Source organism: Neofelis nebulosa, chromosome 6, assembly GCF_028018385.1.
Source record: "Neofelis nebulosa isolate mNeoNeb1 chromosome 6, mNeoNeb1.pri, whole genome shotgun sequence".
Lineage (NCBI taxonomy): Eukaryota > Metazoa > Chordata > Mammalia > Carnivora > Felidae > Neofelis > Neofelis nebulosa.
The window spans coordinates 100,227,961-100,254,989 of record NC_080787.1 but is presented as its reverse complement, the minus strand read 5'-3'; the positions used below and the strand labels follow the sequence as shown (position 1 = coordinate 100,254,989).

Sequence of the window (27,029 nt, the reverse complement as noted above, 5' to 3'; positions counted from 1 at the left end):
ATATGTGATGGGCCCATATGTAGGGGACATTGGTGAATATGGTGAATAATAGCTTCAGCATCCAACTGAAAACAGCCAATTCTTCCAACACCTACTCAAATACCTCGATGAAGATATTTCTTTTGGAGGGAAAAATGAGAGAGTAAGATTCTGTCTCCTGATACTTTAATGTATTAAAGAAATTGAATTTGGGAAATCTAGATAAATTGTTTCACATTGGATTCTGGTTGAATTGTTTGTCATCATGAATCCTACATTAGCCATAGAACTATGTTGGGCAGTTTTGATACAGTACCTATTAGTAAACCTGTATTGAATTGCTGTTGTGTGCACAACAACACTCTGAGCACTACTGGATTATTCAAAGCAAAGCTACAACCAAAAACACAGGCCTGCCCTTAAGGACCTGATGATACACACAGTTCAGAGGAAAAAATGTGCACATGCAACCACTGGAGAGCAATTTGCCCAGAAGACCACATGTAAAATTATATGATACAGTATAAATATATAGGAGAAAGTATAGCTTTAAGGATTAATATTTCAGGGAAGCTTCTTGGAGGAATTTTCTTTTGAGTCTTAGAAATTGTAGTAGAAAGGAACTAGAAATTGTTGAGGTTTGTTGGAATCAGGAAGTTGGCTGTGAGTATTGACATTGCTTATTCATTCATTTAATATATCTTTTGAGCATCTGCTGTGGCAGACACTAGCAATTGGAGTGCTCGGGAGCTTACATCTTAGTGGAGAGGCCAACTATAACCAATCATAGAAATGAACAAGAGAAATAACTGATAGTGATAATTGCACAGCAAAGAACTAAATAAGAAGTGATAGTGGATAGGGATCGAGGGAGTTACTTTATTTTTATATTTTTTATTTAAATGTTTATTTTTGAAAGAGTGCAAGCAGGTGAGGGGCAGAGAGGGGGGACAGGATTTGAAGCAGGCTCCGCACTGATGGGCTGACAGCGAGCCCGATGTGGGGCTTGAACTCACAACCCATGAGATCACGACTTGAGCTGAAGTCAGACACTCAACCGACTGAGCCACCCAGATACCCCAAGGGAGTTCCTTTAGACTGGATGTTCATCAAAGTCCTCGCTGAGGAAATAATTTTCTTTTTTTTTTTTTTTTTTTTTAAATTTTTTTTTTTAACGTTTATTTATTTTTGAGACAGGGAGAGACAGAGCATGAGCGGGGAAGGGTCAGAGAGAGGGAGACACAGAATCTGAAACAGGCTCCGGGCTCTGAGCTGTCAGCACAGAGTCCGACGCGGGGCTCGAACTCACGGACCGCGAGATCATGACCTGAGCCGAAGTCGGACGCTCAACCGACTGAGCCACCCAGGCGCCCCAAGGAAATAATTTTCAAGCTGAGATCTGAATGACAAAAAGCAACTAGCTATGTGAAAAAAGAACAGAGGGGAAAAGCATTCCAGGAAGGGGAAGCAACTCAGGCAAAGGCCTAAAGGAGAAACCAGCTTAATGTATCCACAAAATAGAAAGAAGGTCTACCCAGCTGGCACATAGTGGGTGAATAGAAGAGTAGTTGGAGGTAAGTTCTGAGAGGCAGACAGGTATTATGAAAACACATACAACATGGACATGCAGGTGCTTTGGACACAGGTTCAACTAAGACTAAAAAACTTACCATTTTGTTTTAGGGTGACCTAGTTACTACTCTAGGCATGTTCATTTAACAAATGTCATCGAGTACCTATCGTGTGCTAGCAGCTGTGCTAGACAAATCAGCTGTGTGTGTATTGAGAACTAAGATGGAGACAAAGTTGTAGTTGGAGCTACAGCAAAGGGGTCTTGTTAGGGAAGGTGATCATTTTAAAAGGGATCCATGATTCAGTGGGTAGACCTTGAACATTTGTATTGGGGAGTTTAGATTTAAAAGAGTAAGAGGAATGCACCATAGGATCTTATACAATGAGGTATGTGACAAAGATTATTGTAGAAGTGGTGAATATGTTAAAGTGGAAGCCAAAGAAATTAGGAGCAGAGAGGCCAGCTGGAGGAGTGTTGAAATAACACAGGTTGAAACACCAGACAAGATTATTGGCAGTGGAAGCAAGTATTGGGCAAGGGCCCAGGAGTTCAGAAGGTAGTCTCTCTCTCAACTTATTAAGTCATATACAGTTTATGTCTCCTGTTTTATTACCATCTCACTGTGTATTTGGTGGAATTGAGTCAACATTCATCATCTTTTTTTTTTTTTAATTTTTTTTTCAACGTTTTTTATTTATTTTTGGGACAGAGAGAGACAGAGCATGAACAGGGGAGGGGCAGAGAGAGAGGGAGACACAGAATCGGAAACAGGCTCCAGGCTCTGAGCCATCAGCCCAGAGCCTGACGCGGGGCTCGAACTCACGGACCGCGAGATCGTGACCTGGCTGAAGTCGGACGCTTAACCGACTGCGCCACCCAGGCGCCCCTCATCATCTTTTAACCAGTTCTTTATGTATCAGTCTTTTGTTTTAGTGCTAAGTACACTCTACGTAGCATTTTCCCATAAAGTTTACTCACTGCACAAAAATGTTTTAAAAAGTAATAGATGGTAATTAGAAATATAGAGTATTTGTACAGGTTCATTTCAGTCTCTTGTCTGCAGGTATAGTATTTCTAGTCTTTCATGAGAGATCCCAAGCTAAAACCACCCAGCTGAGCCATTCCTGAATTCTGAACTAAAGAAATTATGAAACACAATACATGTTTGTTGTTGTTTTAAGCCACTAAGTTTGGGATAGTTACTTCTACAGCAATAAATAATCCATGCCCTTTGCCATTGAACTGCAGTCTTCTCTCACTGTGGGCAGGGTGTACTTCCATGCCCTTTAACTCTGCCCAGCCATTTGACTTGCTTTGGCCAATAGGAGGCCCTCTTAGACCTCTGCCATCACTATGAGAAAAATATGTTCTGGCTAGACTGCTGGTCCAAGAAGAATGAGAAACCTAGAAATGCGCAATGAAAAGCAGAGCTACCAGTCTAGATTAGCTGAATCCTGGCTGATCCATCGACCCATGTGCAAATGATTACCGTTTGAAGCCACTGAGTTTGGGAGTAATGTTACCAATAACAAATTGGAGTCAGAAAGAGTCAGGGAATCTATGGGGACCTGGAGGTCTAGGCCAAACCTATCATTAGGGTTTTGATTAGAGCAGTTGACTTGAGGCTTTTAGCCTAAGGACCCAAGCCCTGCCTTTCAGGGCTAGAAACTGCTGAGTAACTGCAATGTCAACCCTCCCCCAGCTGGAGAGAGCAGAGGTTTGGTATCTGGAACTTCAGGAAGGCCATGTCAGGGCTGTTTGTGAAGCATCTACAGTAGTTTTTGGTGCTTTTCGTAAAGTTTTTATAGTTTGTTAATCCTCATGAAAAAGCTGCACAATCACCACAGATAAAGTCACTGCAGAATCTCTTCCTTCTTTTTGCCAACACTCCTTTGACCTCTGCAACCCCCCTGACTTTCTTCAATCTGTTCTTGTGTTCCTTTCACTGTTTGCACAAGGTCTTTTTTTTTTTTTTTTTTCATACAGGCCACATGTTACTGGTGTGTATTTGGGTTCATGAATCGTAAATCATGTTGATTTACGTAATCAAACCAGTTGTCTTGCTGCCACCAAAATGAGCTTTGAATCCATGTACAAAGATGGCATCCAGTGTGTTCTTATACATTTTAGCAGGTTTCTCCTAAATTTCTTAGTTTCTGTTGCCTTCCTAGGATGAAGGGCATCACTGACCATTTGTTTCCACCAAAGTAGTGGTTGGTCATAAACTTCTTCATTGTGATAGTTACCATGATGAAGGCAGTCATCCTCAGGTAGCCCGAGAGGAATACAGTGTTTTTATTATGGAGACATCATTGTGCAGAAGCACAGAATAATGTGGAAAATCCAGGGTTTTGTAATCTGTTCCCATAAAAATGGATGAAGGTGGGCAAGGGAGGTTAACTAGAAAGAGAGAATCAGTGAGTTTCAGTTCAAAGAAGCTAATTAACCTTTTCAAGTGGAAGGTAATTCATATTGGAAGTTTTCTTTTATAGGTTAGAAAAAGGAAAACTTATTTCCCTTTCTTTGGAGTTAAAACTGTCGTGTGTGTGTGTGTGTGTGTGTGTGTGTGTGTGTGTGTAAACGATCTTTAAAAGAAAACATATTTTAAGAGATTTAAAAGTGAAACGGTGAATGTTGTATAAAAGCATTAAGATACTCTGGGGTATATTTCATTGCTACATTTACTCACAACTTGTCCCTCACATTGTACCCAAGGCATGTATTAATGAGCTAATAAAATATGCCATGTCATGTTTTATTGTTTGCTGGGCATCTGTTCAAGCTTATATCACTCACATATCTAAGACTTTGAAGATGCTGGTGGAGGTGATAATATATGCCTATAATTTTACTAACATCCTTTTTTCATAAAGTAGACACAGTCTTAAATCATTCATTGCAAATAAAAATGTTGAACTTACTCCAATTTAAAGGCTATTGAGAGTGGTTTAAAATTTTTTTTATTATGAAATGTATCAGTCATACAAAAGAGTATATATAACGGATATACATAAAGAATAATAATAAAAGTACCCACCATCACATTTAAACAGTAGTACTGTATATATATTTTAATCCACAAAATGTTTTTATTTAAAGGAAATAGCAGCAAATGTATTATGAAGTAAACATATTAGAATCAAATGTAGGAGATGGGATGCCTGGGTGGCTCCGTCAGTTAAGTGTCTGACTTCAGCTCAGGTCACGATCTCGTGGTTCATGAGTTCAAGCCCTGCATCAGGCTCTGTGCTGACAGCTCAGAGCCTAGAACCTGCTTCAGATTCTGTGTCTTCCTCTCTCTCTGCCCTCCCCTCTCTCTCTCTCTCTCTCTCTCTCTCTCTCTCTCTCTCTCTCTCTCAAAAATAAGTGAACATTAAAAAAAAAGAATCAAATGTAAGAATATTAGGTTAGATATAGAGAGGCGAGAAGTGAAGTTTGATACAATTACAGAGAAGGCAGAAAAGCTATTGGTGACAGAAAACTTAGTACATATGATGATCCTTTCAATTAAATAAACCCTCAAGTTTAGAGTGGGTCTGGTTGGTGAACGATTTTATTTGTTCAGTGTTTAAATTGAATTTGTACACCATTTAGAGGTACTTCAGGTCACTCACTGATAGCTATCATAGCAAAGCATCTTAAAAGGCAGTTTATTTGCCTGAGAGATAAAACATGACTATTAAGCCTGTAAATTGTTTAAAAGAATACAATCCTGATCACAGGATAAGAATAGACCTTTCAGAAAATGAAGTCCAAGCCTTCAATTATCATCTGTCTACATGCCGGTGAGTCTCAATTTATATCTCTATCCCAGACCACTCCTGAGCTCTAAAGCTAAATATTTTGCTGCTTATTCAGTATTTCTCCTTGGAGCTCTTACAGGCATGTGAGACCCCGTACATATAAAACCAGATATATGACCTTCCATTTCCCTCCAAATCCACTCCAAACCACTTTTCCTCCAAACCACTGTTTATCCAGATTCTCGGGTCAAAAACATAGGAGTCATCCTTAATACTTCCGCCATTCACCAGGCTTACCCCCACGGCCGCTTTACTCCATCTTCTGTATCATCACCTTAGCCAGAAGCATAACTGAAAGGAAGCAAAGACCGCAGTTGCTCTCCTGCACACTCTTCAGAAGTAGAGTGTAGTGGTTTAAAAAGAAAAAAGGCCGCAAAGTTTTTTTACTTTCCTCCCATCATCTCCCATCGAGTAGTGAGGATCTGTGTCCCTTTCCCTTGAATCTCAGTGGGCTTATGAGAGCCTGAACCAATAAAGTACTGTAGAAATGACACTGCATGACTTCTTAGGCTCTTAGGATGTTGGCTGTCTTGAAACACTCCCTCTGTCTGGTCCCTCTCTGAGCTCAACCAGCTCAACCACCCTGCTGTCAGAAGTCACATGAGTAGACCACGGGGAGGCGCTCCAGTCCTCAGTCTCCAAAGGGCCTCACTGAGGTGTGTGTGGGTAAATAAGCTGTCTTATTGGAAGTGGATCTCTGGTGATTCCGCTGTTCCAACCCCTAGCCAGTCAGATCATCCCCAGCTTTTCAGGTCTTCCTCAGTGAGGCCCCAGGAACTATGTGGCAGAGACCAGCCATCTTTTCTGTTCCCTTTCTGAATTCCTGACCCACAGAATCTGTGGGCATAATAAAATGGCAGTGGTGTTTACGCGACTAAGGTTTCACATGGATTGTTATGCAGAAGTAAATAATCAGAATATAGAACTTTTCAACGTTTTTTTAAGACAGTATGTTAGCATGATGATTGTTAAGACTGCTGAAAAGATATGGGGAGGGACAGTGTAAATATGCTTTCAAAACATCACTGATTGAAACCTAAAATTTACCTAGAAGGTGGTTGTGTTAGCTTGACCTGCTATAATAAAATAGCATAGACTGGATGGCTTAAACAACAAAAATTTATTTTTGCAGAGTTCTGGAGGCTAGAAGTTTGAGGTGAAGGTTCTGGACAATTTGGCTTCTCATGAGAGCTCTTTTCCTAACTTGCAGGAGGCCACCTTCTCTCTGTGTCCCCACATGGAGGAGAGAGAGCCAGGCAAGGGCTCTGGTATCTCTTACAAGAGCACTAAGCATCAGATCAGGGCCCGCCCCTTATGACTTCATTTAACCTTAATTACTTCTTTAAATATAGCCACAGTGGCGGTTAAGGGTTCAGCACATGAATTTTGCAGGGATCTGTTCAATCCATAACAGTAGTCGGGAGTAGTACCTTGTTTATGTCCTCACTCCCGACCATTCATAGCACAGGCTACAGCCTGGCTTTACCCCACACATTTTCACCCTTGTGCCAGAACCTGGCTGCCCCTTTGTATGGTCCATGATGCCATCATCTCTTGTCTGAGCTGCTCTAGTAACTTCCTCCTTCACCTCCCTGTATACAATCCCCCCATCTTGTAGTCTTTTCTCCTCCTTCCCAGGGGTCTCAGAATGCTAGATTCTGTGCCTGTGCTCTATGTCACTGGATGAAGTGACATCCTGTCACTCTTGGGATAAAGACCAAAATCCTCAAAGTGACCCTGTGTAGTGTAGTCTGACCCCAGTCTGTTCCTCCAGCCTGACCTTGTACCACTCGTTCTCACCCTCACTGTCTGCGTATCAGCCCTGATGGCCTTCTCTGACTGTTCAGATATGCCATTCTCCTTTGTATGTATAATCCTTATAGCCTAGAACATGATTCTTCATCTTCTTTACTATTTACCCCTTATTCATCCTTCCTATATTATCTTGAGTATCACTTCCTCAGGGAAACCATCCCCCAAAGCCCCAGTTCTTTGATTACATGTGATCACAGAAGTGTGTTCATTGCCCCCCGCCCCTTGGAAGTATCTCAGTTTGTTGTTACATATTTATTTGTCTGGTTACCTAATTATCTGGGTTCCTCACTACATTATAAGAACAATGAGTACAAGGACTCTGGTTTTGCTCACTGGCATGAGCACCTGGAACAATGCCTTGTACCAAGAAGGTACTCAGTAAATCTTTAACAAATAAATAAATGAAGGAAATACAAATGGCCAATCAATGAAATGACTTCCCACTTCTTACCCATTAAATTCATAAGTAAAACAATAATTCTACTGAAAAGCAAGGCAGTCTCAAACTTGGCTGGTCCATGTGCACATCAGAAGAACCATTTGAGGGCACCTGGCTGGATCAGTCAGTACAGCATGTGACTCTTGATCTCTGGGTCGAGAGTTTGAGCTCCATGTTGGGCGTAGAACTTCCTTTTATTTATTTATTTATTTATTTATTTATTTATTTATTTATTTATTATATGAAATTTATTGTCAAATTGGTTTTCATACAACACCCAGTGCTCATTCCAAAAGGTGCCCTCTTCAGTACCCATCACCCACCCTCCCCACCCTCCCACCCCCATCAACACTCATTTTGTTCTCAGTTTTTAAGAGTCTCTTATGCTTTGGCTCTCTCCCACTCTAACCTCTTTTTTTTTTTTTTTCCTTCCCCTCCCCCATGGGTTTCTGTTAAGTTTCTCAGGATCCACATAAGAGTGAACACATATGGTATCTGTCTTTCTCTGTATGGCTTATTTCACTTAGCATCACACTCTCCAGTTCCATCCACGTTGCTACAAAGGGCCATATTTCGTTCTTTCTCATTGCCATGTAGTACTCCATTGTGTATATAAACCACAATTTCTTTATCCATTCGTCAGTTGATGGACATTTAGGCTCTTTCCATAATTTGGCTATTGTTGAGAGTGCTGCTATAAACATTGGGGTACAAGTGCCCCTATGCATCAGTACTCCTGTATCCCTTGGGTAAATTCCTAGCAGTGCTACTGCTGGGTCATAGGGTAGGTCTATTTTTAATTTTTGAGGAACCTCCACACTGTTTTCCAGAGTAGCTGCACCAGTTTGCATTCCCACCAACAGTGCAAGAGTGTTCCCATTTCTCCACATCCTCTCCAGCATCTATAGTCTCCTGATTTGTTCATTTTGGCCACTCTGACTGGTGTGAGGTGATATCTGAGTGTGGTTTTGATTTATATTTCCCTGCTGAGGAGCGATGTTGAGCATCTTTTCGTGTGCCTGTTGGCCATCTGGATGTCTTCTTTAAAGAAGTGTCTATTCATGTTTTCTGCCCATTTCCTCACTGGATTATTTGTTTTTCAGGTGTGGAGTTTGGTGAGCTCTTTATAGATTTTGGATACTAGCCCTTTGTCTGATATGTCATTTGCAAATATCTTTTCCCATTCCATTGGTTGCCTTTTAGTTTTGTTGATTGTTTCCTTTGCTGTGCAGAAGCTTTTTATCTTCATGAGGTCCCAATAGTTCATTTTTGCTTTTAATTCCCTTGCCTTTTTTGGGGATGTGTCAAGTAAGAAATTGCTACGGCTGAGGTCAGAGAGGTCTTTTCCTGCTTTCTCCTCTAGGGTTTTGACAGTTTCCTGTCTCACAGTCAGGTCCTTTATCCATTTTGAGTTTATTTTTGTGAATGGTGTGAGAAAGTGGTCTAGTTTCAACCTTCTGCATGTTGCTGTCCAGTTCTCCCAGCACCAGTTGTTAAAGAGACTGTCTTTTTTCCATTGGATATTCTTTCCTGCTTTGTCAAAGATTAGTTGGCCATACTTTTGTGGGTCTAGTTCTGGGGTTTCTATTCTATTCCATTGGTCTATGTTTCTGTTTTTGTGCCAATACCATGCTATCTTGATGATTACAGCTTTGTAGTAGAGGCTAAAGTCTAGGATTGTGATGCCTCCTGCTTTGGTCTTCTTCAAAATTACTTTGGCTATTCGGGGCCTTTTGTGGTTCCATATGAATTTTAGGATTGCTTGTTCTAGCTTCGAGAAGAATGCTGGTGCAATTTTGATTGGGATTGCATTGAATGTGTAGATAGCTTTGGGTAGTATTGACATTTTGACAATATTTATTCTTCCAACCTATGAGCATGGAATGTTTTTCCATTTCTTTCTATCTTCTTCAATTTCCTTCATAAGCTTTCTATAGTTTTCAGCATACAGATCTTTTACATCTTTGGTTAGATTTATTTCTAGGTATTTTATGCTTCTTGGTGCAATTGTGAATGGGATCAGTTTCTTTATTTGTCTTTCTGTTGCTTCATTATTAGTGTATAATAATGCAACTGATTTCTGTACATTGATTTTGTAGCCTGCAACTTTGCTGAATTCATATATCATTTCTAGCATACTTTTGGTGGAGTCTGTCGGATTTTCCATGTATAATATCATGTCATCTGCAAAAAGTGAAAGCTTAACTTCATCTTTGCCAATTTTGATGCCTTTGATTTCCTTTTGTTGTCTGATTGCTGATGCTAGACCTTCCAACACTATGTTAAACAACAGCGGTGAGAGTGGACATCCCTGTCGTGTTTCTGATCTCAGGGAAAAAGCTTTCAGTTTTTCCCCATTGAGGATGATGTTAGCTGTGGGCTTTTCATAAATGGCTTTTATGAGGTTTAACTATGTTCCTTCTATCCCGACTTTCTCAAGGGTTTTTATTAAGAAAGGATGCTGAATTTTGTCAAATGCTTTTTCTGCATCGATTGACAGGATCGTATGGTTCTTATCTTTTCTTTTATTGTGATGTATCACATTGATTGATTTGTGAATGTTGAACCAGCCCTGCATCCCAGGAATGAATCCCACTTGATCATGGTGAATAATTCTTTTTATATGTTGTTGAATTCAATTTGTTAGTATCTTATTGAGAATTTTTGCATCCATATTCATCAGGGATATTAGCCTGTAGTTCTCTTTTTTTTACTGGGTCTCTGTCCAGTTTAGGAATCAAAGTAATACTGGCTTCATAGAATGAGTCTGAAAGTTTTCCTTCCCTTTCTATTTCTTGGAATAGCTTGAGAAGGATAGATATTATCTCTGCTTTAAACGTCTGGTAGAACTCCCCTGGGAAGCCATCTGGTCCTGGACTCTTATTTGTTGGGAGATTTTTGATAACCGATTCAATTTCTTTGCTGGTTATGGGTCTGTTCAAGCTTTCTGTTTCCTTCTGATTGAGTTTTGGAAGTGTGTGGGTATTTAGGAATTTGTCCATTTCTTCCAGGTTGTCCAGTTTGTTGGCGTATAATTTTTCATAATATTCCCTGATAATTGCTTGTATTTCTGAGGGATTGGTTGTAATAATTCCATTTTCATTCATGATTTTATCTATTTGGGTCATCTCCCTTTTCTTTTTGAGAAGCCTAGCTAGAGGTTTATCAATTTTGTTTAATTTTTCAAAAAACCAACTCTTGGTTTTGTTGATCTGCTCTCCAGTTTTTTTAGATTCTATATTGTTTATTTCTACTCTAATCTTTATTATTTCTCTTCTTCTGCTGGGTTTAGGGTGTCTTTGCTGTTCTGCTTCTATTTCCTTTAGGTGTGCTGTTAGATTTTGTATTTGGGATTTTTCTTGTTTCTTGAGATAAGCCTGGATTGCAATGTATTTTCCTCTCAGGACTGCCTTTGCTGCATCCCTAAGTATTTGGATTGTTGTATTTTCATTTTCATTTGTTTCCATGTATTTTTTTAATTTCTTCTCTAATTGCCTGGTTGATCCATTCATTCTTTAGTAGAGTGTTCTTTAATCATGCTTTTGGAGGTTTTCCAGACTTGTTCCTGTGGTTGATTTCAAGCCTCATAGCATTGTGGTCTGAAAGTATGCATGGTATGATCTCAATTCTTGTATACTTATGAAGGGCTGTTTTGTGACCCAGTATGTGATCTATCTTGGAGAATGTTCCATGTGCACTCGAGAAGAAAGGATATTCTGTTGCTTTGGGATGCAGAGTTCTAAATATATCTGTCAAGTCCATCTGATCCAATGTATCATTCAGGGCCCTTGTTTCTTTATTGACCGTGTGTCTAGATGATCTGTCCATTATTGTAAATGGGGTGTTAAAGTCCCCTGCAATGACCACATTCTTATCAATAAGGTTGCTTATGTTTGCGAGTAATTGTTTTATATATTTGGGGGCTCCCGTATTCAGCGCATAGACATTTATAATGGTTAGCTCTTCCTGATGGGTAGACCCTGTAATTATTATATAATGCCCTTCTTCATCTCTTGTTATAGCCTTTAATTTAAAGTCTAGAGTGTCTAAGTATGGCTACTCCAGCTTTCTTTTGACTTCCAGTAGCATGATAAATAGTTATCCAACCCCTCACTTTCAATCTGAAGATGTCCTCAGGTCTAAAATGAGTCTCTTGTAGACAGCAAATAGATGGGTCTTGTTTTTTTATCCATTCTGATACCCTATGTCTTTTGGTTGGCACATTTGGTCCATTTACATTCATTGTTATTATAGAAAGATATGGGTTTAGACTCATTGTGATGTCTGTAGGTTTCATGCTTGTAGCGATGTCTCTGGTACTTTGTCTCACAGGATCCCCCTTAGGATCTCTTGTAGGGCTGGTTTAGTGGTGATGAATTCCTTCAGTTTTTGTTTGTTTGGGAAGACCTTTATCTCTCCTTCTATTCTAAATGACAGACTTGCTGGATAAAGGATTCTCGGCTGCATATTTTTTTTTCTGTTCATCACATTGAAGATTTCCTGCCATTCCTTTCTGGCCTGCCAAGTTTCATTAGAGAGATCCGTCACTAGTCTTATCGGTCTCCCTTTATATGTTAGAGCACGTTTATCCCTAGCTGCTTTCAGAATTTTCTCTTTATCCTTGTATTTTGCCAGTTTCACTATGATATGTCGTGCAGAAGATAGATTCAAGTTACGTCTGAAGGGAGTTCTCTGTACCTCTTGGATTTCAATGGAGTTTGAGCTCCGTGTTGGGCATAGAGCTTCCTTTAAAAAAAAAAAAAAAAGGTGTGGGGGGTGCCTGGGTGGATTAGTCTGTTACGTGCCTGGCTTCAGCTCAGGTCATGATCTCACGGTTTGTGAGTTCGACCCCCACGTTGGGCCCTGTGCTGACAGCTCAGAGCCTGGAGCCTGCTTTGGATTCTGTGTCTCCCTCTCTCTCTCTGCCCCTCCCCTGTTTGCACTCTGTTTCTCTCTCTCAAAAATAAATAAACATTAAAAAATTTTTGTTAAGTGTTTTCCATTTTAAGAGAAGGAGAAGGAGGAGAAGAACCTTTCTTTAAAACAACTTGGCAGAAAGTTTGTAGAGACTTTAAAATATTCCGACCCACAAATTTTAATCATAGACTCCATCTGTAGTAGCCAGCCTCCAAGATAGCTTCCAGTGAACCCACCTTCTGATACTCCAGTGTAATTCCTTCCTATATTGTTGTAGGTTGGTCTGTGTGATAAACAGCATACAGTTGATATAATGACCTGTCACTTTCAAGATCAGGGAAGATTGTAAAGCTTTCTCTTGAATGTATTCTCACTGTCTCTCACTCTTTTGTATTATTTAGTCTAGGGGAAGCCAGTGGCCATGTCATGTGAGTAGCCCTGTGGAGTGGCTGATGTGGCAAGCAATTAACAACTACTACCAAAAGCCACCTTAGTAAGTTTGGGAGTGGAGTCTCCAGCTCCTTTATATTGCTCTAGCCCCAGCTGTCAGCTTGAGTGTAACCTCATGACAAACCCTGAGCCAGAACCAGCCAGCTAAGTCATTCCTGGACTCCTGACCCTCAGAAACTATAAGATAATAAATGTCTACTGTTTTAAGATGCTGTGTTGTGGGATCATTTGTTATATAGCAACAGATAACTAACACACTATCCTAAGAAAATTTCGTCCTAAAATGTTTTAGTAGTTTGCTAATGTTGGCATGTGTAGACTTCATATAGCATGAACATTTTTCATTAAGGGATGAATTCGTTGGAATGCTTTCAGCTGCAAAAAATGGAAAATCCAATTAAATAGTTACAAAAGTAAGGTAATAGATTTTACTCTAACCAAACATGCCACGGTAGTCAGGCATCAAGCAGTTAACGTGACAGTTCCATCATATCAAGGTTTACCGTCTCTCTTCTCTGCCTCCTTGTGTCCTATTTATTATCAGGCTGGTGGCAATTCGGGTGTGTCTGTCCAAGACACAGTACATCCAGAGGAAACATTTGCAAATTCCAACTGGGTCTCTTTCTAGGAGCCTCCTCCTAGACTTCCCTCTGTACTGTATGTATCTCATTACCTAGAATTAGCCCACATGCCCCTTCCTAAATTAATCATTGGCAAGTGTTCCATGAAAGGGAAATATATGCAAAATGACCTCCGAGGCGAGAGGAGCTATTAGACCAAAGAAGAAGGCAGACAAGTTCAGTTTGATGAGAAATAGCTTATTAAGGGGACTTATGGACAGAAGCATGTCTAGGGCAGCAGCAAGATACAACCCCACCTCCCTTGAGACCTATTTTTATAGCCTAGGGGCTGGAAGTACATACTAGGGAACCACCAAGAAGAGAATGTTTAAGAATAGGTGTGTGTTGGGGCGCCTGGGTGGCTCAGTCAGTTAATCGTCTGACTTCCACTCAGGTCATGGTCTCATGGCTTGTGGGTTTGAGCCCCACGTCAGGCACTGTCCTGACAGCTCAGAGCCTGGAGCCTACTTTGGATCCTGTGTTTCCCTCTCTCTCTCTGCCCCTCCCCCACTCATGCTCTGTTTCTCTCTCTCTCTGAAAAATAAATAAACATTAAAAAAAAAAAATAGGTGTGTGTCATAGTCATATCTCCAGGGAAGATCAAAGGTGTTATAACCTGAGAGCATACTTAAGAGTGTGGTTATAAAAAAAAAAAAAAAAAAGGAAAGAATGTGGGAAGAGAAGGTGGCTGTCTGTACTCAAGAAGTTCAGGTCCTAGAACCATCATCATGGCCAATTTGTCCAAAATGGCATTAGTCTGTTCACATATCAGAGCAGTGAGTACCTGAACAAAATTAGGTCTTGTTAGTAAGAAGGGAGAGGGGAGTGGATCCTGGGTGAGCAACATCTTGTCCACAGTAGGGAGCTATCTTGTTTCACTTTTTGAACAGCTCATCTTGTTCTTGCCTCTCAGTCTCCATTAGCTACCACTTTAGCTCATCTGCTCACCTACAATAGAGCACTTCACCCTTTAATGGATCTTCAGTTATTACTCCTCCTTTCTAAACTGCTTCTGAAGCAACCCATCTAAATTGCACATATAATCATATCATTTCCCGCTAAAAACAGTTTTCTAGCACCTAAATGATAAGATCCAAACCTCTAGGTCTCTTACCTTCCTGACTAGTCTCCTCCTTCTTCACCTACCTCTCCCACTGTATGCTTCAACAATATGGAACTAATATTGATGCCCCAAAGTCATCCTCTACCTAATTCCAGTTTATTATTCAGAACCTAACTCAACTCTTAACTATCCCCCCACTGAAGCCTTCTTTAATCTTTCGTAACAGAAGGGTTCGCTCCCTTGTCTCTACTATAAGCATAGCTCCCTTTGCACATACTCAACTACTTTCCGTTTACTGTGTTTCTCCCCTGCTGAACTTCTAATGGTCGAGAAGTAATGCCTGACTAATGTTCAAATCCACAGTGCTTGGCATGTAGTAAGCACACAGAAAAATCAGGTAACTGCATTTACTGCGCATTTGCATGAGACGCCAAACACCAGCATAGGCTGTGCATTTCAGAGCAGGCCACATTTCCCCTTGGTGCCGTCCAGTCTGTCCATCTTGAAGAATTATTCAGTATTCCCTACTGCCCCTACTGTACAACCCATCTGAAGACTATCTGCTGCCCTCTAGCTGTTCAGAGCTTCCCCCTTCCCAAGGATGCCACCTGCTGAAGGATTTGTGCTGTAAAATAGTCTTCCCTCCTCCATCCCTTTTCAGCTTGGTCAGCCCCATGTATCTCAGCAACAAGTGACTAGAGGGGAGGGCAGGAAGGGACTACCTGACTCTAAACCAAAGAATTCTCAATTTTTAAATTCCCTAGTAACCCTTCTCTCTAATTTCTAAATAAAGTTTTAGTAGCTTTTTATTCTATAGAAGTATTCTTTAAAAAATAGGATTCAGTTATACACATGTATCAGATCTTACTAGTTTCTCTCCCATGATTTACATAGATATAAAGCTTCCAAGATACCTACTTTACTCTTTCCCATGTGATTGGATTTTAAATCTGAGCAGATTATTTCATCCTGTTAGATGAGTCTGTTAAAATTATATAGGGGCGCCTGGGTGGCTCAGTCGGTTAAGCGGCCGACTTCGGCTCAGGTCATGATCTCACAGTCCGTGAGTTCGAGCCCCGCGTCGGGCTCTGTGCTGACAGCTCAGAGCCTGGAGCCTGTTTCAGATTCTGTGTCTCCCTCTCTCTGACCCTGCCCCCGTTCATGCTCTGTCTCTCTCTGTCTCAAAAATAAATAAACGTTTAAAAAAAATAAATAAGTAAAATAAAATAAAATATTATATAAATTTTTTCCTCCCTAGGGATTCCAGAAAAAATACTTGTGATGCCTACTGTTTCTAATCTCATTACTCTTCCTATGCTCTAGACTCTTGGATTTCTCCAATGGGTATTATTACAAGACTTAATTTATAGGTTGAAAATACTTTTTTGATACATAGATAAAACATGTCATTCATTCTTAAATACAGCCTACTTTTCCAACTATAAAAGATTTTGCGTGTATTTCTTTTATGTATTAAGCAAAATAGAATCCTCTCGCTGTATGTCTGAGACCCATCTCTGCCTAGTCTCTGACTAGTGTCTGATTTGGGTCAAAATACAGTCTTCAAACCTCCTTACCTTTTAAATGGGAATAATAATAGGGTTTTTGAGAGCTAACAGTGAATGTGAAAATGCCATCACTTAGCTAGTTCCCAGGAAATAACTAGATTTCATTCTCTCCCTGCTTCATTCTTATCTCTAAATTTAGAGGGTCTTTACTAAAAATTTCCTGAGCTTATTTTATTTATTTTTTTATTTTTTTAAATAAGGCTGGTAAACTGTTTTGTCTCTTGTTTAACTTCTCGAGATAGCTGAAAACAGCAACTCAAAGCAAACATTTAAAATAGTGAGATGTGGCATTAGAGGGATCTGGTCTTTCACTAAACCCAAATTTATGCTGCATTTATAAAGATAGTGGCTCAGAGTATTTATCAGAAGTAGGAAGCATGAAAAATAGGACATTTGCATTCTTTCTTTAAAGTGCTTTTATCTCGACAGATAGCCAGTGTCTGAATCTCCCCAACTCTCCTTTTCTGATAATGTGAAAGGTGGGGTTTAACTTGGCAAGTTCTAGTTGGGGCTTTGTCATTTTCCTGCGTCAGTTAATGTGCTTTTGTTCTGTGGCCACGGACCAGACCTTTAATCCCAACCAGCCACTTTATAAATACACTTTGGTCTCCTGTGAATATTTATGTACCAATGTATTACTTTCATCAGGAAAGCAACTCAAAGTACTCCCCCAGACAATTCAGTTAGCAGAACAGCATATTATCTCTGAGCAAAACCACCAGCGCCACTATCTCAGGCAAACATCTTCTTGCAGGCTTCAGTTTTGTGTACGTGTGTTACTGAACCTGCCTTGCTTGAGCAAAAAGGTCATGTGACAGTGAATAAGAGACCTGCATTTTTTAAATTATTGTACTTTTGTCTGACAGTCATTCGATAGGCATGTCGGCATATATTACCTTTATGGAAAAAAGGAAATCCCATCAAAAGTAAATATTCATTCACTGTATCTTCCTTTTATAGATAATAAATCTTCAGTAAAAACTGCACATATGTAAGTTGATGCTATAAGAATATCTAAATCTCATTTACTCTGACTACATTCATTCATTTCACACCAATTCTATATCTCTGATGTGTGAAGATGCTGATTTGAAAGTGGTTATCAAACCAGTTTCTTCATATTTTATAATTGTACATTTATTTTTCCTTTGTAATAAAGCATGCTCTCTTAATATATACGTGGCAAGCTGATGGAAATGAATGGAGGGATTTGTTTCATTTGTAACCAAGTTCACAATATATAATAATTTAATGTTCATGGAATTAATATCCTGATTAACTTAGAAACAGATTAACTTATGCCCTTATTAACTTTGGTAGTAGATTTCTAGGGACTATAAATTGTTTTCTTGGTTTTCTGAATTTTCTAATTTTTTTTCAGTGATCAGGTATCACTTGCATAATTTAAAATGTAGAAATAATAATAAAATGTCTTAATCACAATAAGGAAAATATAATGAGCCAAACTGAATCTTTTATTGGAAATCCTGCAAAAATTATTCTGAAATAGAATTACATTGGTTTGTCTATATGTTTATATCCATATATAGATATATTTATCCATGCCATCCCTGGACTGTGAGCTTTTTGAGGACAGACTTTTTTTTTTTAATTTCTTTTTTTTTAGTTTATTTTTTGAGAGAGAGAGTAGGGGAAGGGCAAAGAAAAAGGAAGAGAGAGAATCCCAACTAGCCTCCATACTGTCAGCACAGAGCCCCATGAGGGGCTCGAACCCACAAACCACAAGACCATGACCTAAGCTGAAATCAGGAGTCAGATGCACAACCAACTGAGCCACCCAGGCACCCCTCATAAGTTTTTTTTTTAATAACAATTTAAGTATGAGAGCAAGAAATGTAAAATATTACTCATTCATTATTTTCGTTTTTAAGAACTTTATTGAGCTGTATTTTACATATCATAAAATCAACCCATGTCTAGCCTAAAATTCAGTGATTTTTTAGAAACTGTATCAAGTTGTGCAACCATTACCATGAATCAGTTTTAGAACATTTTCACACATACCCTCATAAAGTCCCTCATACCCGTTTACAGCTCCCACCCCCAGCCAAGGCAACCACTAATCCACGTTTCATTTAAGTGGAGTCGTATGATGTGTGGCCGTTTGTGCCTGTCTTCTGTCACTTAGCTTCATGTTTCTGAGGTTCATCTACTACATAGCATCTGTCAGTAGTTGCTTCTCTTTTGTTGCTGAACAGCATTCTTATATGAATATATCTCTCATTTGCTTTTAAAAATTTTTTAGGGGCACCTGGTAGCTCAGTCAGTTGAGCATCTGACTCTTGATTTCAGCTCAGGTCATGATCCCAGGGTCATGGGATCGAACCCCATGGCAGACGCCATGTTGAGCGTGGAGCCTGAGTAAGACTCTCTCTCTCTCTCCGTCTGCCCCTCTTCCCCACTCACACACTCGCTCTCTCTCTCTCTCTCTCTCTCTAAAATAAATAAACAAGTAAGTAAATAAATAAATATAACAATTTTTTAAAGAACATATAAATGATAAATGCAACAGACAAACTTGATTCTATTCATTTAGTGAACATTTTTTGGAGATTAAATATGGCCTAAGTGATTAAAAATATACAAAGATGCCTAAGACAGGGTCCAACCTAATCAATAAAAGACAATAAGCATACAATTCAGAAAGAACAAGTGCTATATTGTAATATAAGTAAAGTAACATTAGTCTAAAGAGAAAAGTATCTGTGGGAGTATTTGGCAATGTTTCTCATAAGTGACGTTTGAATGGGATATGTTCAATTTAATAGGCAGGGGATAGGAGGAGATGATATTCTTTTTGAAGGGAATAATATTTTTAAATTCACACAAGTGTGAAAGTGTATATTTTGTTCAAGAAACAGCAGATTGTTCTGTGTTGCTGGAATGCAGGCCTCAAGGGGATATTTTGGGTAGGAGACGGGGCTAGAAGTATTGCTTGGTACCAAAAAGGACCTTGCCTTAAATGTTATGCTGAAGTTCATCTTGATTCTGTGAGCAGTAGTAAGGCATTCAAGGAGAATTATTTCAATTCCTTATTATTTCCAAATAGGACAGAGGAAGGTGGAAATGAGAGAAAGATACCAAAAGAAAGATAAAGATTCAGCAAATATTTTTATTGCACACCTAATGTACTACATTGAATGCTGATGATTCAGCAGAGGACAAGAGAAAAGAAAGTCCTTACTTTCATGTAGCCAACATCCTAGTGAAAGGGGTAGGCAGTTAAACCATTAAACCAACACCTATGTGAAGAGTTTAGTAGTATCAAGGAAAAAATATTTAAAGCAGAGTAAGGAGATAGGAAATGATGGGGTGGGAGGTAGACTATTAAAGATGAGTTGAAACTTGAGCAGAGACCCCAAAGTAATGAGGAACTGAGCCCTGCAAACATCTGGGGAGATTGCTTGACTGAAAATAGTAAGTTCAGTGGCCTCAGAAGAGCAGGCCTGCAGTGTTAGAGAAACAGCACAAAGGTCAATGTAACCTGCCTGACTTAAGTTGTAAAAGGATCACCCTCGCAGCTGGGTGAACAATAGATTGCAAACTTGTGTGTATTTCATTTCTCATGTGCATGGGCTTATATGTAGAATTAATTCCTGGAAGTAGGATTTCTGGGTCACAGGGCAAATACATTTGTAATTTTCATGGATAAATTGTGAAATTTCCATCCAGTCTCCACTTCCACTAGCCATGCTCAAGATGCCTGTTTCTTCACAGCCTCACCAATACTTAGTAAAGCTTTGTAGAAGTGGGAATTTTCTTTAATAGTCAGAAGACCCAAAATCAAGATGTTGGTAAGGTTACTTTCCTTGGGGAAGCTCTAGGAGACATCCATTTCATTGTCTTTTCTAATTTCTGCCTTCATTCCTCAGCTCTTGACCCCAGCCTCCCTATTCCAGTTCGGGAGCTTAACATCTTTCAACCCCTCTCTCCTTCTGTCATCATATCTCCTGTCTGACCCCAGACCCTGCTGCTTTTCTCTTAGAAAGGTCCTTGTGATTACCTTATGCCCACCCGGTTAATCTGGGATAATCCCTCCATCTCAACATCCTGAATTCAGTCACATCTGCAGAATCCCTTTTGCCATGTTAAGGTAACATTTGGGAAGAGGGGGTGTGGGAGACACAGACATTATTAGCCTACCACAGGGTGATTTGCCAGTTGTCTGTGATAGAAAATGCAAATACTGGGGCTCCTGGGTGGTTCAGTCAGTTGGGCGTCTGACTTCGGCTCAGGTCATGATCTCAAGGTTTGTGAGTTTGAGCCCCACGTCAAGCTCTGTGCTGACAGCTCAGAGCCTGGAGCCTGCTTCGGATTCTGTGTCTCCCCCTCTCTCTGCCCCTCCCCTGCTCATGCTCTGTCTCTCTGTATCTCTCCATAATGAATAAACGTTAAAAAAAAATTTTTTTTAAAGAAAATGCAAATACTTTGGGGCCCCTGGGTGGCTCAGTCGGTTAAGCATATGACTCTTGGTTTTAGCTCAGGTCATGATCTCCCGATTTGTGAGGTCTAGCCTTAAGTTGGGCTCTGTGCTGACAGCACAGATCCTGCTTGGTATTCTCTCTCTCTCTCTCTCTCTCTCTCTCTCTCTCTCTGTCCCTCCCCACACACATGTGTTCTCTCTGTCTCAAAATAAATGAACTTTAAAAAAATTTTTTTCATCTTTTAAAAAAAAGGAAATGCAAATACTTTTCCTCATTGTCCTTTGTCTTCTAACATTGCTTACGGTTTTGTGGTTGTTTTGCTTTTGCTTTTGCCATTTGGAGTTTATCCTGATAAATGGTGTAAATGCATGGGGCACCTGGGTGGCTCAGTTGGTTAATCGGCTGACTTCAGCTCAGGTCACGATCTCGCGGTCCGTGGGTTCGAGCCCCGTGTCGGGCTCTGTGCTGACAGCTCAGAGCCTGGAGCCTGTTTCAGATCCTGTGTCCCCCTCTCTCTGACCCTCCCCCGTTCATGCTCTGTCTCTCTCTGTCTCAAAAATAAATAAACGTTAAAAAAATAAAAATAAAAAAATAAATGGTGTAAATGCAGATATGTCTATTGTTTGTTTGTTTTTTTCCAGATAGCTATTTGGTTGTAGCAGCACCATTTACTGAAAAGTCCAACTTTTCCTACAAGTTAGTAAATTTTTGTATATAGTTTGATTTCTGGACTTTCTTTTTGGTCCAGTTGTCTTTCTGTCTAAAAAGTACACATTCTTTTAAATTACTAAGGCTTTATAGTATAATACATGATATCTTTATAGTTATAATATCTGGTAGGGCTGGACATCTATCGGTGTCCCCATCTACCCCCCCACCCTCCCCCAACCATACACATGGCTATTCTTGTTCATGGTTTTCCTGCCTACTTTTATTATGTTTGTTCCATGTGAACTTTAGAGTCAGCTTCCCTGGTTTCAGGAGGAAAGAAAGGTCTTTTTAGTTTAATTGGAGTAAACTTTATGAGGTTGGACTGTACCGTCTTTAAATATGATATGTTTTTATATTCTTTAAGGTAACTTGTGTTCCTTCACTAGTATTTTAGCAATTCATTCGTATCAGTTTTTCACATTTCTGAGTTTATTCCCAGCTCTTTAATCTTTCTTTTCATTAGATATAATGGAAGAAAAGATCCTATTTATAATACTTTCTGATTACTTTTTATGCATGAAAGTTATGGTTAATACATTTATCCTATTAACTATAAGTTTTGTGTGTATATATACGTATGTGTGTGTGTGTGTGTGTGTGTGTGTATATATGCTGCTACTTTATTGAATTAACTTCTTGTTTATAGTAGTTTGTAGTTGAGTCTCCTAGTTTTTCCCAGTATACAATTACATTGTCTTCAAACAGCGATAGTTAAAAGCTTCCTTTCTAATATTTATCCATCTCTTCTTTTCTTGCCTCTTCCTTTACACTGTTAAATAACAGTGGTGTGCATCTCTCTTATTCCTGACTTTATTAGGAAGGACTCATGTTCCTTCATAAAGTATTTGCAGTCTTTGGGGCTGACACACACACACACACACACACACATACACACACATCATATTAAAGAAATATACATCTGTTCCTCTTTTATTTAGGTTTTTTTTCCCATCAAGAATAGGAGTTGAATTTTGTCAAATGCTCATTTAGTTTGTATGGAGAGATAATATGGTTTCTATCTTCAGTTTATTAATATGGTATGTTAACTTTGCACATTTAAAAATACATTCTCAAATTTCCAAAGTTAAATATGTTATGATTCATACCTAATGTTTTATAATGCACTTTATTCACTGTTTCTCCCTTGGATGACCTTTTTTTATTATTACACAATGTTATGTTGCACATTTGTAACTCTTGCCACAAGTGGAACTTTCTCTTTGTTTAAAGGCACAATAAATAAAATAAAGCTGACAATTTGATCTGACCAGTGGGTGGAAGGTTCCCTTCTGGATCTGAGCTGACCTTTTCATGATCCCGTTTTCTTATTATTTTTTATATTTATCCTCAAATAATGATGGAAAGAGAAGGATTATGGTATGGGTGGCAGGAAGTAAAGTGTTTTAGTTAATCCTTCTGGATGGGTTCTAGTTAGTTTGAAGTTTCAAAGAAATACCATAAATGAACATTGTTTTATATACTTGGTTCATCATTTTTGTCCTCAGAGAGCCCACTGCCTAGAGCAGCCCCATCCAGTAGGGCAGCCACTAGCTCCTTGTACCTGCTGAGTACTTGAGACGTGGCTAGTGATGTGTTGTAAGTGTAAAATACACCCTGGTTTTGAAAATTTAGCATAAAAAATATAAAATATCTCAATAATTTTAAAACATTTTTTTAAAGTGTTTATTTTTGAGAGAGACAGGGTGTGAGCAGGGGAGGGGCAGAGAGAGAGGGAGACACAGAATCTGAAGCAAGCTCCAATCACTGAGCTGTCAGCACAGAGTCTGACACAGGGCTTGAACCCACAGACTGTTAGATCATGACCTAAGCCAAAGTCAGACACTTAACCAACTGAGCCACACAGGTGCCGCTATAATATCTCAATAATTTTATATGTTGAAATAATATTTTGGATATATTAGGATAGATAAAATGTCAGTAAGATTAATTTCACCTATTTCTTTTCACTTTTTAATGTAACTACTAGCAAATTTTATTTTATTTTACCCTTTTAAAAAGTTTATTTATTTATTTAGAGAAAGAGAGTGTGTGCATATGCACACACTTGCAAGTGGGGTATGGAGAGAGAGAGAGAGAAGGGGGGGGAGGGGAGGAGGGAGGGAGGATCCCAAGCAGGCTCCACACCCAGCACAGAGCCTGATGCAGGGCCAATCCCACAAACCATGAGATCATGACTTGAGCTGAAATCAAGAGCTGGACACCCAAAATGAGCCACCTAGGCTCCCCACTACTAGCTAATCTTAAATTACATATGCAGCTTACATTATATTTTTAATGGACATCACTGGTCTAGAGGTAGTAGGTATGTGTGAACTTATAAATACTACAATGGTTTTCATAATTTAAAAAGATGAAAGTAAATAAACTACACTTATATATACTCCCTTTTCTCCTTGTTTCTCCTTATAGGAATAAACTTGGATGATAATACAATCTAATCATACTCCGTTACAATGGGTTACCTCCTCTGTGATTTTTTTTATTGAACTGTTTCTAAGAGAATGCAGTTTCTTCATTATGCCCTTGACATTTCCACATAAGTTAAAGGTAATAGGCATCTTGTGTTTTGGCATACCAGCACTCAGGAGCTCACGTGAATATAGAAGGCAGTTAGTTTGGAGGTCCAAGTTTCTAACTTTTCTTTATCCTACATAAATTGTAATAGAAGTTTCCAAGTTCAAAATAAAATTTGCTTCTGCATTTCTTTCATCTTTCCCGCCATTACCCCAAAACAACAGTTCCTACCCCTTAGTTCTCTGTAGGTAGAGCCAAGGTTCTGCATCTTTTAGTTCTGTCTTGTGGCAATAGCCTGAGTGTTTTGAGGACTTCATTTCTTAACTCTTATATTCTTCAAAAACCAAAACAATTACTCCTAAAACATTTTTTAAAATCCTGGCTTTGTCGCATTTTTTAGGAAAATCATATCACAGAAGATATTGGAATATCAACTTGGAAGGAACAGACTTTTCTCTCCCATGGTGCCTTATTAGCAAAGAGCTGCCAGGCTGCAATGGAATTAGCAAAGCATGATGCTGACGTTCAGGATATGGCATTTCAGTATGGGAAGCACATGGCCATGAGTCATAAGGTATTTGCACATTTTTTCTTTTTCCAGTGCTTAAATAGCTAAAATGATACATAAGAAACCTCCTGCCATTTAATAAGCTGCTTTTATATCTCAAAAAAAAAAAAAAAGTTTATTGTGTGTTTAAAATCTGTCAGTCATAGATGGTGATTGTTATGTAATATAAACAGTGTGAGTGGTGAGTACTGTGTAATTTTGATAGAAAGCTACAGCTTACTTAAACCATATTTGTGATGTTTGTCTTTTCTTACCACCTGAAAGGGTTCTTGAGAGAACTCTTACAAATTATTAAATAACCTGTAACGTTGCCCTTTACAGAATGGGAGATCATTTGCGTTTTTGTTACAGTTCCCTTAAAGTTCCCTTATGTAAAACAAATTGTGGAAATTTAATGAAATTTAAAAATATACTGAGTAAAATCGAAAGCCTTAATTCTAATACTTGGTCCTTTTGAATGGGCATACTGAAATATAAAAAGTCTTGAGATTAGCTGTTATATTGTTGCCTCTGTACATATGTAACTTAAAGATTCCATTTAATATGTATTTCTTAGATGTTACTTAAATAGCTCATAAGAGAGGAGAAAATAGATATATACGTTATATATATACATACATGTATATATATATGTATGTAATATCTCCAGATGAGTTTTTATATATTTTATTAAATCTTAAATTTTATTAAGCAATTATGTTCATTAAAACTTTATTTAAATTCTTGTTTTTTGGGGCGCCTGGGTGGCTCAGTCAGTTAAGCGTCCGACTTCAGCTCAGGTCACGATCTCGCAGTCCATGAGTTCGAGCCCCGCGTCGGGCTCTGGGCTGATGGCTCAGAGCCTGGAGCCTGCTTCCAAGTCTGTGTCTCCCTCTCTCTCTGCCCCTCCCCCGTTCATGCTCTGTCTCTCTCAGTCTCAAAAATAAATAAAAACGTGGGGCGCCTGGGTGGCGCAGTCGGTTAAGCGTCCGACTTCAGCCAGGTCACGATCTCGCGGTCCGTGAGTTCGAGCCCGGCGTCAGGCTCTGGGCTGATGGCTCAGAGCCTGGAGCCTGTTTCCGATTCTGTGTCTCCCTCTCTCTCTGCCCCTCCCCTGTTCATGCTCTGTCTCTCTCTGTCCCAAAAATAAATAAAAAACGTTGAAAAAAAATTTTTTTAAATAAATAAATAAATAAATAAATACGTTAAAAAAAATTAAAAAAAAATTCTTGTTTTTAATTTCAAGAGTAGAAGCAAAGTCTGCTGCCAAGTAGAAAAGGAATATGTCAGGAAAAAATTATCTTAAAGAATTTTAAAGATTGCTGTTAATCATATGAACTGTACTTTTGCTTAGTAAAGTTCATCTAAAAGCTGTATTCCTTAAGCTTCATTTTCCCTGCATTAACTGGTGCTTTCTGAAAGGACTAAAACATAGTAGTGTGTATGCATCTTACTGATTTAACTCTTTTGACTACTCCTCCTAGATAAATTCTGACCTCCAGCCTTTTATTAAGGAAAAGACCAGTGACTCCATAACTTTTAATCTCAACTCAGCTCCTGTGGTCTTACATCAGGAGTTTCTTGGAAGAGACTTGTGGATTAAGCAGATCAGAGAGGTAAAATGAAATTATTCCTATTTTGGGCATCAGTAGAGTAGTATTTAGTTGATTTTAGAATATAATTCATATTTCATGATGATCTAAGATTATAGAACAGCCATATAAGAGCATTTTCGTATAACAGGTAAAATTCTTTATAATCCACATTTTTAAAAGGCAAATGTTAGTTAAAACTTAGAGATTGAACTGCTGTTATTATCTGAGTTCTTAGAATACTGCAACACAAAACTAGTGCCTGCGGTGGATGCTAATTAACTCAGATAATTTTTTTTTTCTAAAGCCTTTCAAAAATTGGGCTATGGTAATAGCACCACCCTTTAACTGACGGCAATTTCCCATCTGCAGACTCTAGCACAAGCTGCAGAATTCCAGAAGCTCCGTCTGTCAGCTCATTGGGTTATTTTAAAACAAACTTGGACCCTGAATACTCAAATTCTGAGGTATTACCAAAGGAAAAAAAAAAGCATGGTGAAGTGGGAGGGGTACAGAGGCTTAAATTGGGTGAATTTCTTACTTTTTTGCAGGAAAAAAGGTATAAAAGATGAAAGGGAACTTTTTTGCTTTTCTTTTAATCCAGAAACTCTGGAATGATAAATTCTTGCCCTTTTACCCAAAGCGTCATTGAATGTATTTAACTTTGTGGTTCTAATCGATTGGGTTAATGTGAGACAAGAGAAAGTAGGCAGAGCTGAGGGCAGGGATAGCTGCCGTACTTAAAGCAAAGAGAGCCTAAGTCATATCTGCATTTGGAATGGTAAGATTTTCCCTCTCTTAACCCTCTTCCCTCACTGGCTTTCAAAATGCCATCAGCCAGCTTCACATCCCTCATATTCACCTGATAGAAGATGAGAGGATTCCTTTCTGGGCAAGAAAATATAAAAATATGAAAGCAGAATTTTTATAAATTAGGAGAACAGAAGATACAAATGAGAAAATCTCCCAGAA

General features: G+C 39.0%; 1 protein-coding gene across 5 annotated transcripts in view; it reads left to right on the top strand.

Annotated features, from left to right (window-relative positions):
- PDSS2 (decaprenyl diphosphate synthase subunit 2) overlaps positions 1-27,029 on the top strand; it is a 295,263-nt gene that overhangs the window by 195,733 nt on the left and 72,501 nt on the right. For all 5 annotated transcript variants that reach the window (XR_009263177.1, XR_009263178.1, XR_009263180.1 and 2 more), the window contains 2 exons: positions 24,319-24,492; positions 25,950-26,081. Coding sequence is in view for 2 of the 5 variants with exons in the window: in XM_058734860.1 (XP_058590843.1) it covers positions 24,319-24,492; positions 25,950-26,081 (306 nt within the window). In the remaining 3 variants the exon portion in view is untranslated. The remainder of the gene's footprint in view (positions 1-24,318; positions 24,493-25,949; positions 26,082-27,029) is intronic.